At 44.4% G+C, this 17609-nt stretch overlaps 1 protein-coding gene across 1 annotated transcript in view; it reads right to left on the bottom strand.

The window, feature by feature from the left end:
* Positions 1-1643: 1643 nt before the first annotated feature.
* Positions 1644-17609, bottom strand: part of ARHGAP31 (Rho GTPase activating protein 31) — an 89335-nt gene continuing 73369 nt past the window's right edge. The window contains exons 8-12 of the mRNA XM_082221537.1: positions 16209-16333; positions 15149-15208; positions 13149-13769; positions 11365-11654; positions 1644-7999 (exon numbers count right to left, since the gene is read on the bottom strand). Of these exons, the coding sequence (XP_082077663.1) occupies positions 5567-7999; positions 11365-11654; positions 13149-13769; positions 15149-15208; positions 16209-16333 (3529 nt within the window). The 3' untranslated portion in view covers positions 1644-5566. The remainder of the gene's footprint in view (positions 8000-11364; positions 11655-13148; positions 13770-15148; positions 15209-16208; positions 16334-17609) is intronic.

Genomic DNA, 17609 nt, shown 5'->3' with positions numbered 1-17609 from the left:
TGAGCAGGAAAATGGTAGACACGCTGCAAAACCCTGCATCTGTTTGCTTTGTGTCTCATGTCAGGATTTCCAAGCAGAAGAGAGAGGATTACTTGCGTAAGAAGGAAGAACATTGGCTGGTTTAACCTCTTTCACCAATGCATTTGTGGCATTTCCCCTTGTATGGACCCAGGAAAGGAGGTGTTGATAGCCTATGCATGACTCTCCATACGTTGTTGGACTGCAACTCCCATCAACCCCAGTCAGTATGGCCAAAGGGCAGGGATGATGGCAGTGGGAATCCAACCACATCTGGAGGGCTACAGGTTTAACACCCCTGATACAGAAGCCCTGGCCCATTTCAAATTTTGGAACTTGGAACAGTGTCCTACACCTGACAAGAGTACAAGAGCAGGCCAGCCAACTTTAAATCCAGTGCTGGCAAGATTTCAGGAAGGAGCTGGAGGATAAACCAACCCTCCAAGTGTAGTCCCAGAGTTCTGGCATTTCTATCCAAAATCCAGGGCAATAGCCTTTGTAGAATTACACTGTCCCCACCCCCCCCACCCCCACCCCCGTGGCAGCGCTGCATCTAAGCACACAAGCAAGACACCAATGAATGCATTTGTTTTCAGAAAAGTAACAGGGAGTTTCCGAAAAAGAGATTAGAGAGCACTAAATCACTCCTATTCAAAAGCTGGTGTGACAGCAGTCAAGATGGATGCTTTGTGTAAAGGTGTGAGGATCAGCTACCACAGAATGTAGCATTCGATTTATTCAGGTTGCTGTGGAAACAGTGACGAATGACATGCTGTTAATTTTCCTTCAGGGGACTATACAGAAGGAGCCAGGGTACCACAAGGAGCCTCAGTCCGTAAAGGACCGCAGAACTGCCACACAGACTAAGTGACTTTCCCTTCTCGGACTCCTGCCCACAGGTCTGTCTGAACAAATGAACCGCAATGGTGGCCAAGCATTCTGTTCACGGTTGAGGGCTAATAACTCTGTTCCAAAGTACTCTTCTTCTCACATTCAGAGAGCTATCTGTTCTCCCTAGGAAAATCCCAACCAATCAGGGGGCATGCAGAGTGATGGCATCACATCAGCCTGCATTCTCTTACATTTGCCTACATGACAATGGCACAAAGGAACACAAGTGAGAACAAGAAGCATTGCCCTCGTTCTGAAAAAGTTTTCTGATGGTGCCACATATATTTGGTTGGGTGAATAGAGGAAAAGTGAAATGGCTGAGGGGGGGAGGTGCTTCCTTGCCTAACTTTGCATAGACAAATGACTTCTTCCAAACCCCCTAATGAAGTGGAGCTGCATTTCTGGAATGTTACGTTTCCTAAGGTGCAACACACACACACACACACACACACGTTTATTTCTAGGGAGATGATAATTGATTCAGACCCATTTATTTTATTTACAAATTCCAGGCATATGCAAACCTTGTCACTGTCCCCCCCCCCCCAAAGAAAGCTGGGTTCCTGAACATCTGGAGTCAGTTTTCTTGTATTATATAACTACTGATGGATCAGTTCCAAATCCCATGGTGCTTTGGGCTAGCTACTCAAATAATAGAGACCTCAACAGAAACAGTTCTTTGCGTTCACTGAGATTGCAACAAATAAGTAATCTTCAAACACCACAAGGACACATTTCATATGTTGTTGTTTTTAATTAAAAAAAAAACACCTCCAGTTTAATCTCATGGTTGAGACTTAGCAAAACTCCAAAGCAATAAAAGCGCTGAAACAGATAGCCTACAGGAACAACAATGAACCATGAAAACAATACCCACCAGGGCTACCAATGAAAACACAACACATTCATGCATGTTCCAGACCTCATCGCACTGTGATGGACTCTCTCTCTCTCTTTCCCCATTCCTACATTGAATTTAATGGATATAGGAGGAACTATATACTTCTGCTTATCCTGTGCCTAGAAAACATGGGTCAGACCAGTTTTCCCCTTGCCCTATTCCTTTCCCAGAGAAAACCCACTCTTTAGTGCTAAATCAGAGCAAATGTTAATCCAAATAAACCTAATTTGCTGTTTGCTCTGGTTGAGCAATAAAGAGCAGGTTTCCTCCCCCCCCCCAGGGAAAAGCAGGGGGAAAAGAGGAAGTTTGGATAAGCCATAGGTTTGAGCACCTTTTTCCTGGAATAAAGATATGTATTTATCTCTTGAGTTTACCCCTCCTCACTCCATCTCTCGTGTGTGTGTGTGTGTGTGTGTGTGTGTGTGTGTGTGTGTGTTCAAATATTAGGAAGGCAGTGATGTGAAACCTGGGATCCTAGAAAACTGCTGCCAGGCAAGAGTAAACAATACTAAACTGGATGGATATATAGTTTAACTTGGTATGAAGCAGCTTCCTGTGTTCCTATAGAGTTCTAAAGGCAAGGAAGATGCTGAACCATCAAATGTGTTGCAGTGTTGAAACATCAATAAATATTCATTTTCGAGAACTGAACTTGGCAAGAAATAGCAGCAAAACCTATGCTGTAGCTTTTGGGTGGATTGTAACACTTTCCTACCATTAGGAAAAATGTGCTCATTTCATTGCACAGAACCACTGGGAGGGGGAAATGTTGGTGTGCAGACATGTGATAACTTGCACTTCTCCTTCCAGGATACAACTGCTGATGATAAACTTCAATACATGATAGATGATTGATTCAATAGGTGATACACTTCAGTTACTGCTCAGCTGCTTGGTAGGCTCAAACTGCTATTAAGGGCAATCCAGGAGAAGGGATGAGCAGAGAGAGAGAGGGATTGAAATGCTGGTCTTCTGATCCCATTGCTTGCCTTCTTTAGAAAAGTTTTGGAAAACTTGCACATAAGGAGTTTTCAACGAAAAAAGTCATTTCTGTACATTGGATCCACCCAAGATTCGCAGGTGTAACGAATGCTGCTCAGAGACAATTTCTTAGTTTTTAATTACACTTTAATATATTTATATAAGTTCTGTTTATATATAAATTTAGCACAATATTAATCAATACAGCTATTTCAAAACTCTGAAGAGAGGAAAAGCTAGCTATAACTTTTGGTTGCAACTTTTGTGGGGCAGGGGAGGGGGGATTGGTCGGTGGGAAGCTGCTCAGACCCTTCTGCATTTTCTTAACCGAAATACTCAAAAGCATTTTAACATACAGAAACCCTGCTTTGGGAAACTTCTCTGCTCTTGGCAAAACAGTCACTGCTCTAGGTTTTACGCAAGTCCTGGGTTTCGTTTAAACCAAGGGGAAACCAAGGTGTTAATGGACTACAACTCCCATCAGCCGCTGTCAGCATGGCCAATAACCAGGGATGATGGGAGTTGAGTCCAACAACATAAGGAGGGTACAATGCTGGCTACCTTTGGATTAGACAAAGGGATGATGCCTTCCAACCAGATGAGTTTTGCACTACCTCCCTTCTCATTTAGATAAGTAACTCTTCTGCCACAATTTGAACCAGTGAACTCTTCCCGCTATTCAGATAGTGGAATGATAAACTAACCTAATTCCCTCTGTTCAGACCACCTGTTTCACTCCTACACTGATCCTTCCTTATTTCTACCAAAGAGCACAACCTCATGATACTACTTAAGCTGCAAGAAACAACAGCAACAAAAACCAAACAATTCCATCTCTTCTTCACCCTCTTTCTCAGATCTTATAAGCAGCATAGTGTGGCCCAGCCAAACTGGAGGATACAAAACCCCTAGCAGATGCCCCCTCATTTTTGCTCTATGCACAAACAAACTTGAGTTACTTTGTGGATCAATCTAAAAAGCCACAATACCTAGTAACTGTTTAGCTGAGTTTCTTTATGGTCAAGCCAAGAAGACTATTTTCATTTTAATAAAAATAAGCAAAAAGGAAAGGCAGCTTGGACCTTTCCTTCTTTAGAAACAGGCAAACAAAGCTCTGGGACTGACGGTGCTCAAATCTACTCTTACCATAATCTCTCAAATGCTCCCACAAAGTTTTTATTGCAAGGCAAAGTTGGGGTACCCCCCCCCAAGGACATCTAGATCTCTGGAGCCTCAGAGAAGAGGTACCCATTGTGTTTCATGAAGCAGCCATTGTGAAATTCAGTTCTTCACCATAAGGGTTGGAAATTCTAGGAAGAAGCACATGCATCACAGTAGAAATTCATGCAGCTCCCTGTCACTACAGAATCTTGGCACAAAGTGCCGCTCTCTAATACAAGCAAGGCTCCTCCACCATGCTGCCACTTCCATTTTGCATGCCAACACTCACTACAACATAGCTTATCTACATTTTTATTGCCTGTAGCCAAGTCACAGATCCAACCCAAATGCACCCTGGGAAAATGTAACTCGAAAATGCAGTGTTGTGACCTGGGCACTGATCTATGAGAAAACAAAATGTAACGTTTTTAATTCGCCCGGCTTTCAGATGCTTTCAAGGCTCCCAGTTCCAACTTAGTGACTCACAATTGCAAATTAGCATGGGGATTTCTTCGTTAATCAGATCCTACAACTGTTTCTCGCCACCTACAGTCCTGATTATGCAGACTGAGTGGCAGCTTAAAAAACAAGCTTATTTTGAGCAAGCAGCAGCAACACTTCTTGAAAGAGAGAAGAAAAACCACGCTGTGATGTCTTCAAATAAAGAGCAGCACACTATGAAAATACAAGAAATGCAGTTAGGTTGCAGCTTATTGTGACTGCTCTGTCCATCCCTTGCTTCAGCAGCTACCAAGACCTGTGCCTGATAGTGCAGAAAGACTAGCAGGAGGGGGGGAATGCAGTGCTTTTTGGATAGGGTCAATAGAGTCAGCACAATGGTGGGACTGTCCCAGCTACTGGGTCGCTAACTCTGCCAATCGCTGTGTGCCAGCAGGTAGCTTACATGGCTATTTGTAGAAATCCTTGTAGACAATTAATATAAGAACTCTGCAGTTAGCTCTAAATTATCAAAAATTATGAAGAAACAGGTGCTAGGGGAATAGGACCGTAGACACAAACAGGCGCTTAATGGCAATGGCAGCCTATTGAAGAAAGCTTTAGCTCAAATGCATCACCATTCCTCTTAAACCACTTAGCTGAGTGCCCATTGAGAACATAACTCTCAGTACAGTAAGTCTGTGCATAAACAAGTACAAAGGGAAGGGAAAGCCTATAAACTTTTAATACAGGTGTGGGCTGGAACCCCCAGGAATACGACAAATCAAGATAAACAAGGAAGCCATTTCAGGAACACGGTGAGGAACGGAGCATTAGTTGCTGAGATGATTCTTGTGATTGTTCTCTGTTGCTGGAAAGCTGGAAAGACGAGGAAGAGTCTGGAGGGGGTAGCTTTGGCTAACATAACAAGGATTGATCTCTTATTTTCTTTCCACATAATTTTGCTTTCATTGGCACACCTTTTGCCAAGGTGGACTCAAGGTCAAATCAACTAAACATTCTATCAATCATCAAAGTGACAATCAGTAAAATAAGGGATTGTTGGAAATGAAAAAGGAAGTACTTTTTGAGTAGTATGGGTTTAACAATAATCATAGTTCTCCGTGTGACCACCCCATCTCATCCACCAGGGAAGAGAGGTGAAGGGAATGGGACTTATTCTATCTGTCTCCCGCTTCTACCATCCAGAATCACAGACCTCCTCTGGGGTTGGTAGAAGCAGCTTGTGGAAGTCTCTAGTCTCTGGCCATTCTTTGGAATGGTCATCTTGTTCCGAAGTGTAACCCCCTCTGAAGCTGTCCCTGACAAATCACTGGAAATGGGGCTTGGAGAAGGGGTCTGTGGGGGGCTTCTTATGGGAGAAAGCAACACTCTGGAGTCTGCAGAGGAGGAAGGATGGTCCATGATGGGAAAGGGAGGACTAAATAGTATAAGACTCTGAGGTCTTCCTGGTCTAGATCTATAAGAAGGCTTAGAAACCCCTGAAGACCTCTCCATTTTTGAGGACTGGGGATTGTCCCCTGTAGATTCCCCTTCAGAGCTGCGTTTCCGACGAAAAACTGGTGCATCCTGCGTGGAATTATGATTGGCAAAGGATGGTTCTGCCTTTCTACTTGCCGTTGAATCTATAAAGGCTGCATTATTATTTTCCTTCCCCTTCCTTTCCACTGGTGGACTCTTTGGAGGTTGCAGCTGACCCTGAGCATTTTCAGTTGACTTGCGTTGATCTACATTGGCTTCTGTTTCTTTATTCTCTGGCGTCCTGCAGTTGGGGTTCTGTGTCTGCAGGGGCTGTGGGACCTGTGTGTATTGAATCTTAGGTGGTATAACCGGCACAGCTCTAGCCTGGCACATCTTAATCATGAAAGAGGTTCTCACTGCCGAGACACTCACTGGAGCAGAGTTGCGGCGACCAGTGGTAGCATGAGCCATCATGATGTAGTCTAGGTCTACGTCTTGGGGGTCAAAGTGAGAACCCCAAAGGTCAGCTTTGTTTTTGCTTGGACAGGTCACAGGGAGTGATGGCACAGAGTCACTCGTCTTAACTTCTTTTTGCCCACACAGGAAGTGCCTGGGTGGGGTGGGCACAGAAAGACTCTCAAAATTAAAAAGGTTGGTTGCAGGTAGGACGGAATCCAAATTGAGAGAAGAAGGCCTTGGCCTCCCTTTTCGTGGGATGTCTTCACCTTTACCAGTCTGTGACTCCTTGACAGAACATAGATCTTTTGTGGCAGAGGTTCCAGGACTATCAGCCTGTTGAATACTTGGTACATCCTTTTCTGGGCTGTTTAAACTCAAGGAACTGTTCTCAGTATTATATTGTGGCAAAGGAGACTCGGGCTTTGAAAAGCCCTGGTCTTCTTTGTCCTTGTATGCTTCCTTCTCACCTGACTTTTTGTGAGCAACAGGGTAGACCCTGTTATGGCCGGATGACAGTTCTCTGGCTGCAAAGCCTGCTTCGTGGCTCAGAAGTCTCCTGCTTGTCTCATCTGGCTTAGAAAGCTCCTCTGGACAATTCAGCCAGGCTTCTCCTCCGTCACTTTCTCTCCACTCTGTTTGTGAGGGTTGCTTGACCCCTAGTCGGATGTCAGCACAAAGATGCTCCACATCTGCGCTCTCAAAAGGCAGCTGGATAGCCCGGTGCCTCTTCACAAAGTCTTTACTGTCTAAGGAAAAGCTACGATTGAAACAAGGCTTCTTGAAATGGCTCCTGGTCCCTCCTTGATTCAGTGGCTGAAACTCGTGAAGCGCCTTTCCTTGGATGTCCTTGGAGGTAGGGGAGTGGAGTGGGCTGGTGACCCACTGGTGCTCTTCCCACGGCTCCACCAACTCTAAGCTCTGAACATGGTCCACCCATGTATCTTCCTCTTGGTGGTCAAGAGAGTCTCGAGCCCGATTCTTCAGTTTACATTCCTTGAGCTGGTGGGCTCCAACTCCACTTAAGGCAACTGAACTCTGTAGGCCTCGGCTCTCTAAAAGCACTTGATCATTTTTTGCTGCCTGGGTCACAGCAGCACCTTCCTTCTCCCTGTGAAGAAGCCATTCACTACTTTCCCACTCTGGTTGGTCTAGACGCTTTTCTTCAGCAAACGAAGACTCATCTCTCAAAAGAGCCATGTTTTCTTGTGGATCTGATGGAAGTTTCCAATCGTTGGGCTGAGATGGATGGACACACCTGATGTCCTCTGTTTCTAAACAGTCCTTTGGACAAGGTTTCCCACAAGGGATATTTTCCAGTTTTAATGAAGCGGAAGAAGCACCATCTTGTTTTGGGGATAGTTCAGAATCACAAACAGGTGAATCCTTTGATCTTTTGGATGGAGCACTAAACGAATAAATGTGAGGTGCGACTGGTGGATTTCTCACCATGCTTTCTTCTTCGGGTGGCGTCACAGGCAGCTCAGAACTGCATGGCAAATTGTTTGCTTCCAAGGATGAAATCAATGAAGCACTGGGTTTAAGGTCTCGCTGTTGCTGGCCTGTCTCCAGGGCAAGTGGCAGCTCCTCTTCAGATTCAACAATTTTCAGCTCTTGTTGAATTTCTGGCCACAGAGGCACCATTGAGGCACTGGAATGACTGCCATGAACCTGAACAAAAATAAAACCAGCATTATCAGAAAAACTCTCTCTTGGCAGTTTGCTCTCCCTTTCTTCACAAACAATCACATTCTTTCCTTCATGCTGCATTCTGTGTAATAAATAAGTTAATCTAGACATATGAGCACATGCACATACAGAAGCACACAAATACTTACACACACATATACATGTAAACTAGAGAAATCCTTCTTCATGTGCCCCTCAAGATGGAGCTCAGATGAAGTCTGTTTAGTGACAGCATTGGCTATAGAACTGCCCTCCCTGGGAAACTCACCTGGCTTTCACATTGTTGGCTTTTTGGCACCAACATAAGACTTTTCTGTTTTCCCAGGTCTTTTAAGATCTGGTTTTATGTCCCTGTGACGTGGTTGGTGGTTTTAATGTAATTATTTGATGTGGTTCTGTGCTCCTTAAGGTATTTTCATTTAATGCTGGTTGTCTCTTAAGCTTATTATGGTTGTCACTGTGGTACAGTTCTGTTGTTTTTAATCATTGTACAAAACCTACCTTCCTGACTAAATCATGCATGCAAGACCAGCACAAGACATTTTGCTGCCTGAGGTGAAAAACAAGGTGGTGCCCATCTTGTGCCTGTTCTGTGTACAGAGGCTGACTGGACTGGCAGTTGGATCTTACTTCAACATGCTGGATAGGGCAGCATCTTCTATAGCACCTAATGGAAGCAAGCTAGCTTAAGGAGTGCAGGGTAGGCTGTGTGGTATACACAGCACTGATTTTCAACACCATTCCACATCCCTAGCATCTGTCGCCCAATGGTAGGGCTGGCCCTGAACACACACCATCTTGTTAAAACTAGACATTCTTTAACATATGGATTTTCAAATGCAATTTACAGCAGCACAGCAGTTAAAGCATGTACCATGCTGAAAGAAAAACAAATTTCCTTCAGGCTCTGCATTACCCTTTTCTATTAAAAAAACAAAAACATGGCGAATCAAACGTCACATTAAGTAAATACAGACAAATTGAAGTTCATGCCCACTGACGGTAGAAATCTTAATTATTTGTCTATGCTGCTCTATTTGGAACCAAATGTTAAAAACACAAGACGTGTTGGGGAGCTCTGGAGAGGTAGGAATTAGTTTTGCAACCCACACATCCCTGAAATCATTTCCCCCAAAATTACTTCAAAGGGCACCACAGCCTCCAAAATGCATATATACTGATCCTGGTCTACCTTTTTCTGCAACTTGGGAGAATTGCACCATAGTCACATGTTTAATATGTTAAAAACCTTTCACCTGCCTCTTTTCTAAACTAAAAAGTCCCAAACCCTGCAACCTGGTCCTCATAAGGGAGTGGCTGGATCATTTTGGTTGCCCATTTTTGAAACTTTTTCAAATCCACAATAACCTTTTTGATGTGAGGCGACCAGAAGTGCACACAGTACCCAAAGCACAGTTGTATCGTAGATTTGTATAATGGCATTATGATATCAGCAGTTTTGTTTTCTATTACTTTCCTAACGATCCCTAGGATGGACAGAAAGCATGTAGTCTTTTATGTCAGGCCATGACTCCAACACAAATCCTGACAGGGCTGACCCTAATATTAGTCGGAGTCAGACAGTATTGGCACATAATTAGACTTTTCATTGTAAGTTATTGTTTTTGGACCACTGTTAGACTCTGTTTGAGTTTGCACGGTTTGTCCAATCATATTCAATTGCTCTTTTGTGATTGAGAGTTCTTTCCTTAACTTCCAAATGTGGGCAGGCTCCCGAAACCTGTCTAACTTCAGAATTAGGCAGCAGTTTCCAGAGAAACATCAGGCTAGGGCAGTGTGAACCACCTGACAGTTAGCATGCATTGTTGACTAATCTGGATAATTAACATGCATTGGTTCCCAAATAATAATAAAATGATCAGCTGGAAGCACAAAACCTAAAGACACAATTATTGACAAATGGATTAATTCCATTTATAGCCTCCCTTTCGTCCACCATGGAACTCAAAAGTGGCATTCGCAAAATCACAGAATTGTTGAGTTGGAAGGGACCATCTTGTCCAATCCCCTGCAATGCAGGAATTTGTTTTTTACCCAATGTGGGGCTCAAACCCACAACCCTGAGATTAAGAGTCTCATGCTCTACCAAGTGAGCTAACAGTTTCTAAGGACTGGCCAGACCTAGACCTGCTTGGTTCATCCAGAGGTTTTTCTCAATGGGACTTTAAGCCACATCTGGGGACAATACAGCAATCCAAAGAGTGGAGGCAGCATCAGATAAGCAAAGCTATTGTAACAGGGAGCACTGGGGGAAGACTTTAAGCCAAGGAGGCTTATAGAGGCTTTTAACTGAAAGGAGACAGGTCTGGGACTGCTTAGTAAGGGGTACATGCAAAGCAATGAACTATAAAGTTGACAGGCACTTGGTGGAAGGTGGTACAATGCAAAAAAGAAGGTATTGCCAATGGGAGTTGCAGAGAAAACAAGTTTCTTAGCAAAGTGGTGAGACATTTCCCAACCAATTCAGATGACCATGCAATCATAGAGTTGGATGGGACTCCGAGGGTCATCTAGTCCCTGCAAGGCAGGAATCTCAAACACGCACTTCCCCATCCAATTTGCAACCATATCAGATCCTGCTTAGCTTTGCGAATGTACAGGCAGTTTTATTGCTGCGCCACCAGCTGGAGGGGCTGGGGTGGGCTTCAGCAAGGGGAGAGGGAGGGGATTTTGGTTTAGCTTGCATTTTAAGGCAAGTCTATCTAATTTACATTTCCCACAAAAATACGTGAGCCAAAACACAGCTTTCCTTTGAAATTCGCTGTTCTCTGAATCTTGCACTGTACAAATTTTGTACATTTTATCCTCCAACAAAATGTCTATCTAAAATGTGTACAGTGGTACCTCTGGTTAATTTGTTCCGGAGGTCCGTTCTTAAGCTGAAACCGTTCTTATCCTGAGGCACGCTTTCACTAATGGTGGCTCTGGCGTGCAACCAGGAGCAGCTACTTCAGCGTTAGTGGAGCTCGTAACCCGAAGCGTGTTTAACCAGAAGCGTTCATAACCAGAGGTACCACTGTATACTAAGACGGCACAAAGATACACATATCAGGGGAGATTGCCTGCAAATATGTGCATATAACTGGCAAAATCGTATTAAAAATGAGAGAAATGTGCATTAAAATACAATGAATTTTCAGGAGGACTTAACCCCCCCCCCCGCCACAAAAGGATATGAAATGTGCATTAAAATGCTGGTGAATTTTGGGGAGGACTTAATCTCCTGCCACAAATGGATGTGAAATGTCAGGAGCTGAAATTAAGAGTAGAAAAATGGGAAACTGAAACTGAAAACTGTCCCACCCCTAGTTTCAACACCTTCTTACCTGCTCCTTTAAAAACAAGGTGTTCTCCACTTTATCCCTTGTCTCTTCCTGTGTCCAGCAGCCTTGCTCTGGCTTGTCCTTCATCTCTGGTTGGTCCTGGCTTGCTTGGCCTGCCTGTGGCTGGCTTGTTGGGATCTTGACTTGCTGCTTCGGTTCCAGTGACTGCTTATCTTCTGGATCTTGGCTGCAGCTGCTGTCATTGCTCTTTGCCTCCCAAGTTTTCATTGTTGACTGAGAGCCATTTGTGGACTCCAGCTTGTTGGCTATTGTTGGTTCTTCAGTAATAGAATCTGTATCAGAAGCAAAAAGATGAGCTTTAAAAACTTCATTGGGATGGGGGGGATGGTGGACCCAGAAATGGTGTATGTAAAAGGTGAAAATGGTCACAAGGTGGCCTGAGCTTTCAGCATGGGCTTCTCTCAATAGCTCCACATTGACTTTCCCCCTCTTTTCTTTATTTTTACTGCAATAAGTTCAAAATAGACTAAAAAAAGAAAAAGAGATTTATGCAAATAAAATTTTGCAATAGCCAAGGCAGCCACATGCCTACATGAGAGCTATCCATGATTTCAATGGGCTTAAGAACACTTATGTCTATTCAGAAATAAATCTCATTAATTTCAATGGGTGAGTGTTCCTAAATAAGTGGGTTGGGTCTATTGCACCTCTTTTGAACTGAATGTTCTGTTCAGTGATGTGTTCCACAAGAGACATCTGTACATTCATAGCACGGGCTCTTCCAGACAGGGGCTTAATTTGCAAGCTGCTTGGGGGGGGGGTCACTGCCAATGGCTCCGTTTTCCTTATTGGATTTCCCCTGGAAAGGGAGAATCTGAATTAAGTGTGGTGGGGGTGGGAATATGGGCTGACATTTGATGCCAACGTTGTGTGGGTGCTGCACAACACAGTCTGTAAGCACTAGGGCTGGGCAATGTATCGATATATCATCCAAACCCAGTTTGAAGTCCATATTGCAATATCAATTTCATAATTTTTGACCTGGGTATATATCGCTTAATCATGGTGTGTGCGTGTGCGTGCGTGCGTACACATGCGATGCAAAAATCACAATGTGGGGAAAATTGTGAAGCCAACCAGTGCTTCTCTCAATTCTTGCAGCTCCTGTTAACACTGCTGGCTAAGCTCTCCCCTGCCTCCTACAGGGGGCAGCAAATCGCAAGAGCAGGCACCAGCAAAAATCATGACGTGGGAAAACCATGAAGCCAGTCAATGCCTCTACATAGCTCCATCCTTATTTCAGACATTGTGATATATCAGTATGTTTAACCATTTCTCTTAGTATGCTTTTGGGAGTGATTCTTTCAAAGTCCTTTAATGACTATGTGGGAATAAATAATAATGATAATCATATATTGCTATTGTTATTGTTATTATTAATACCCTGCACATCTGGCTGGGTTTCCCCAGCCACTCTGGGCAGCTCCCAACAGAATATTAAAAGCACAACAGAACATCAAACATTAAAAACTTCCCTAAACAGGGTTGCCTTCAGATGTCTTCTAAAAGTTGGATAGTTGTTTATTTCCTTGACATCTGCTGGGAGGGCGTTCCACAGGGCGGACGCCACTACCGAGAAGGCCCTCTGCCTGGTTCCCTGCAACCTCACTTCTTGCAGGGAGAGAACTGCCAGAAGGCCCTCGGAGCTGGACCTCAGTGTCCGGGCTGAACAATGGGGGTGGAGACGCTCCTTCAGTTGCATCCAGCTGTTCCTTTCCAGGACCAAGTTCTCTGCTCAAATTGCTGCAGCCTTCAAATAAGCTTACCTTCTACTGCTTTGGACTCGGGCTTCTTTTCTTCCTTGACGGTGGTATGCTCTGGCTTGGTGTGGCTGTCTGCTTCTGGGATTGTGGAAGCGGTGCTGTCCAACCCCAAGAAAGAAGATTCCTGTAGGCTCGAGAAGGCGGGCTTCTCTTTAGCCGGCATGCGGCAAGGGGTGCTGTTGATACTGATGACTGCAGACACCCGAAGGGGCACCGACACAGCAAAGGGCTCTGAAATGTTCAGGGCTTTGCGTTGGTGGCGAGGGGAGGCTTCCAGGGGGAAGAGGGTCCCGTGGAACCCCGATTTAGCCGTCCCATCATTGGAAGTGTAGAACATACGGCACATCTTTGGGGACGTTTGCTCGTTCTCCGGGTCTTCTATGGCACGGAACACTTTCAGTTGCTCAGGAAGTGGTCTGACATGAGTAGACCGGGCGGCATCGTTCTGCCCACCATCCTCCAAACCTCCTTCTGCTCCTTTCACAGCACCCTTTGGATCCCATTCGCTCTCCTGTTTGCTGAGGTCCGATGAGCTGCTTGGGCCCCCTGTCCGTGGTTTCATCACTGGAACGAAGAACCCTCCAGCCACGACGGTGCGCTTGAAGTGGCCCTTCTCACCATCTCCTGCAGAAGGGAGAGAGAGCAAAGCCAAAGAGTATTGCCAAAGGTACCCTCTTATTCCAAGCACATCTGGGGAAGACAGGGCAAGAGCCATCAGTCAGATAGAGTTTTTCTGGGTGCTTCTTCCAATGTTTCAAAGGTTATGAAGAGTTTCCCAAGTTTATAGTGACTGAGAAAATACAGCCCCAGCCAGAACAGATCAAAGGGGTATCAAGACCAACATTCCCTTTCCTACGATGGCCAATGGCCAGTTGCCCATGGTAGGAAAGGACCTTCCATTATTTAGAAGAGGGAAGAATTTTACTTCTGGGTAGTACAGCCCAGAGACCCTGGTTTTGATTGAGGGGATAGCTATTTTGAAAGATCTGCATTGACTCTTTATTTCCAAGCCCGAGTTAAGGTGCTGGTAACTATACCTTTAAAAGCCCTAAATGGCATAGGACTTAAATACCCCAGGGAGTGCTTCTTCCCATGGCAGCCTGCCCGTGCCTTAAAACCTTTTGAAGAGGCCTTGCTCATAGTTCCCTTTTTAGTACATGTACACTACACTTCTATGGGACGCATGTGGCGCTGTGGTCTAAAACCACAGAGCCTAGGGCTTGCCGATCAGAAGGTTGGTGGTTGGAATCCCCGTGACGGGGTGAGCTCCCGTTGCTCGGTCCCTGCTCCTGCCAACCTAGCAGTTTGAAAGCACGTCAAAGTGCAAGTAGATAAATAGGTACCGCTCTGGCAGGAAGGTAAACGGCGTTTCCGTACACTGCTCTGGTTTGCCAGAAGCAGCTTAGTCATGCTGGCCACATAACCCAGAAGCTGTAAACCGGCTCCCTCGGCCAGTAAAGCAAGATGAGCGCCGAAATCCCAGAGTCGTTTGCGACTGGACTTAACGGTCAGGGGTCCCTTTACACTACACTTCTACAGAAAAGAGGGCCTTTTCTGTGTTGGTGCCCCGTTTTTGGAATGCCCTCCCTCTAGGCTCATCTAGCGCTGGCATGGCAAACAATTTAGCGCCTTTCTATTTGCCCCGGCATGTTAGATTGCAGAAGATTTTTTGGAATTGTGTTCTGTCCCACTTTCTTGTATTTTTATTATACAAATGTGTTGCTTTTTAATTGCTGCAAGCTGGTTGGGTGGCGAGCAGGAGGGGAGGCAAGGGGTTGGCCACACACTGTCTTTGGCTGGGATTGGACTGGCTGTATTTTGGTGGCCTTCCAAGCCTCTGATTCTGTGAACAGAAACACATTCGCATACACACAAGAGCATGCAAAACTCTTGGGATATTAAATAAACAAACCTATTATTGTGAACAAACATATACATTAAAAAAAAAAAAACCACAAAGGCAGCTGTAACAACCTCTCACGTGCATGCCAACAAAATCTCACCTTCTACTGGAAGTGAACACAAGGAGTCCATGCTTTTAGCTGGCCGAATGGTGACTTTTTCTGCAGAAAGAAAAGTTATAACACAGTTAATTTAGTGCTCTGGGTTTTTGGGAGATTGAAGTGTAACTCCAGAATACAGTGCAATTACATGGAAACTAACTTTTCCAAGTGCAGCCGCAATGTAGAAAAGGGTTTATTCTCCAGGGAAAACTCAGAGCAGCTTCATCTGTGATTTGAAGCTAAGAATGTCAGACTAGGGAAGTATGAACTCTTTCCTATTATTTCCACAGTTATTTTCCTACCTTGCAGAAAAGGGGCATTACATGTTTGGCATGTTTATCTGCCCAAATACAAGTGATTTTTTAATAGGGTTTTTCCAAACCACTAATTCTCAAACTTGCATAATTGTGCATAGTTCGCCATTCAAAGAGTTTGGCAGCCTCTGTTTGGACACATTTTGTTTACTGAAGACACATATCTGCAACTGCAAACATGCAGATAATATCAGTTGTGTCTCTTTGCTATTTCATCTCAAGGGACAATGTAGGGGACCTAGTATAGCTTTAATGAGATATTAATTTCCCCGTAAGTAGATCTCTAATCAGGAGCACAAATCAATACAAAGTGCAGACTCCACCAACCTTTCCCAGTATATTTTGGGACCAATCCTTGCTAAAATGACTGGCAAATACATATTCCTAGTAACAGAGCTCTGGCACAAATATTTGACCCCTCTAGCTGTTTGCATGTAGCTGGTTGAAGAGATGCATGTTCACCCCAGTACTATAATGGGGCGTATTCAGAGTCTTTTGCTATGACTGCCTCTCATTGTCCCACTGAAGTGATACTCCGTATGACGCATGAGGTTAAATATGCGATCTCCCCTCTGCTCCCTTCAAAAGTCTTTCATGCCATCTCTGAAATCCTTCTAGCTTTATTAGTATGAATGCCCCCTTGCAATGTGGTGGAACATTTCTGTACTACACAAAGAAGGAGAGGCAAGGCTGAGCTAATGGAGGAAAGACAAGTCCCCCCAGAGTGGGCCACCAACAATCCTTACCAGAGAGCTTCTGTCCTCGGACAAACACACTCCCATTTCGACTCAGTTTGGTCTTGGCTTCTGATCCAGACCGGCCCAGGTTGAATATTGACTTCCACTTCTTGGATTTTGTGGATAACTTTCTCCTGGAAGAGAAATTTAGTATGATTTCTATGAAAAGCAAGTAGGCTCAATGTGTTTGTCTTGCAGCTGCCTCCATTCCATTTTTTATTTATTGCATTCAAACATGCAAACCTTTGCTCGCTCGCTCGCTCGCTCGCTCTCTCTATATATATATATATATTCAATGTCTTATATAGGGAAGAGTAGAGCCCAACTGGCCTCATCGTTTTCAATCAGAAATAGGCATCAGCAGCCTTTAAATATTCAAGCTTTAATATTACATCAGGGCATCAAGAATGTCTCTCTCACACACATTTGCATATTATATCTATTATTATTCTTTATTAGATTTACACCCTGCACCTTCCTCCAAAATTGCTCAGGGCAGCATATTTTATTCTGGTTCCAGGATTCAGGTTTTTCTAACTTTTGGAGTTGACACAGCAGGGCTGTTTGTCATAAGGCAGGGCTATGTAACATGAAGGCAGCCTATCAGTTTTGAGTAGTGGCACATAGGAACTCTCAATAACCCTCCTGTTTTTGCTGCCTGCAGGAGCCGTGCACACAGTACACATTGCTGATGGGCTGCATTCAGTTTGCTGGGTCACCAGCAGATATATTGGAGAATTCTTACAAAAACAGGAGCAGGAATTGCTGGCGTTCACTTATTCATTCCATGTCTGGAACAAAAATCAATTGTAGTTTGCAAACGATACGTTGTCGGTGACTTTCTCCTGTCCCCCATTTGCCCTGTGTTTCCTTTGCACTGAAATGAATGGTGCTGAATGAGGTAATGATAATGCAACAAATTATGTAGAATTTTGGCACAGTGGACAGCGAGTGGAATAGTGTCGTTTTTGTCTGAAGCCAAATTGCTGTGGCACAGAAACACAGCTGCATGCAAAGAGTATGGGGTGGAAGAGAAACCAGAACCTTCTTAAATGCCTATTCACAAGTTGCCAAGAGGTTCCATACAGATTTCTATGATAATGTATGTGAAGTTGCTAAAATATTCTACAACATACTGACTATTAACATTCACAGTGGGAAAGACTCCCTTGGACTTTCCTTCACTGGAGGTTTTTAAGCAGAGATTGGGTGGCCTCTGCCATGGATACTTGAGATTCTGGCATTGCAGGGCATTGGACTAGATGACCCTCGGGGTCCCTTCCAACTCTACAATTCTGTTTCGATATACAGTGGTACCTCAGGTTAAGAATTTAATTCTTTCTGAAGGTCCGTTCTTAACCTGAGGTACCGCTTTGGCTAATGGGGCCTCCCGCTGCCGCCGCTGCATGA

This window comes from Podarcis vaucheri (assembly GCF_965113315.1).
Source record: "Podarcis vaucheri genome assembly, chromosome: 4".
Classification (NCBI taxonomy): Eukaryota; Metazoa; Chordata; class Lepidosauria; order Squamata; family Lacertidae; genus Podarcis; species Podarcis vaucheri.
The sequence above is the reverse complement of the archived record's forward strand: the minus strand, read 5'-3'. Positions and strand labels throughout refer to the sequence as shown.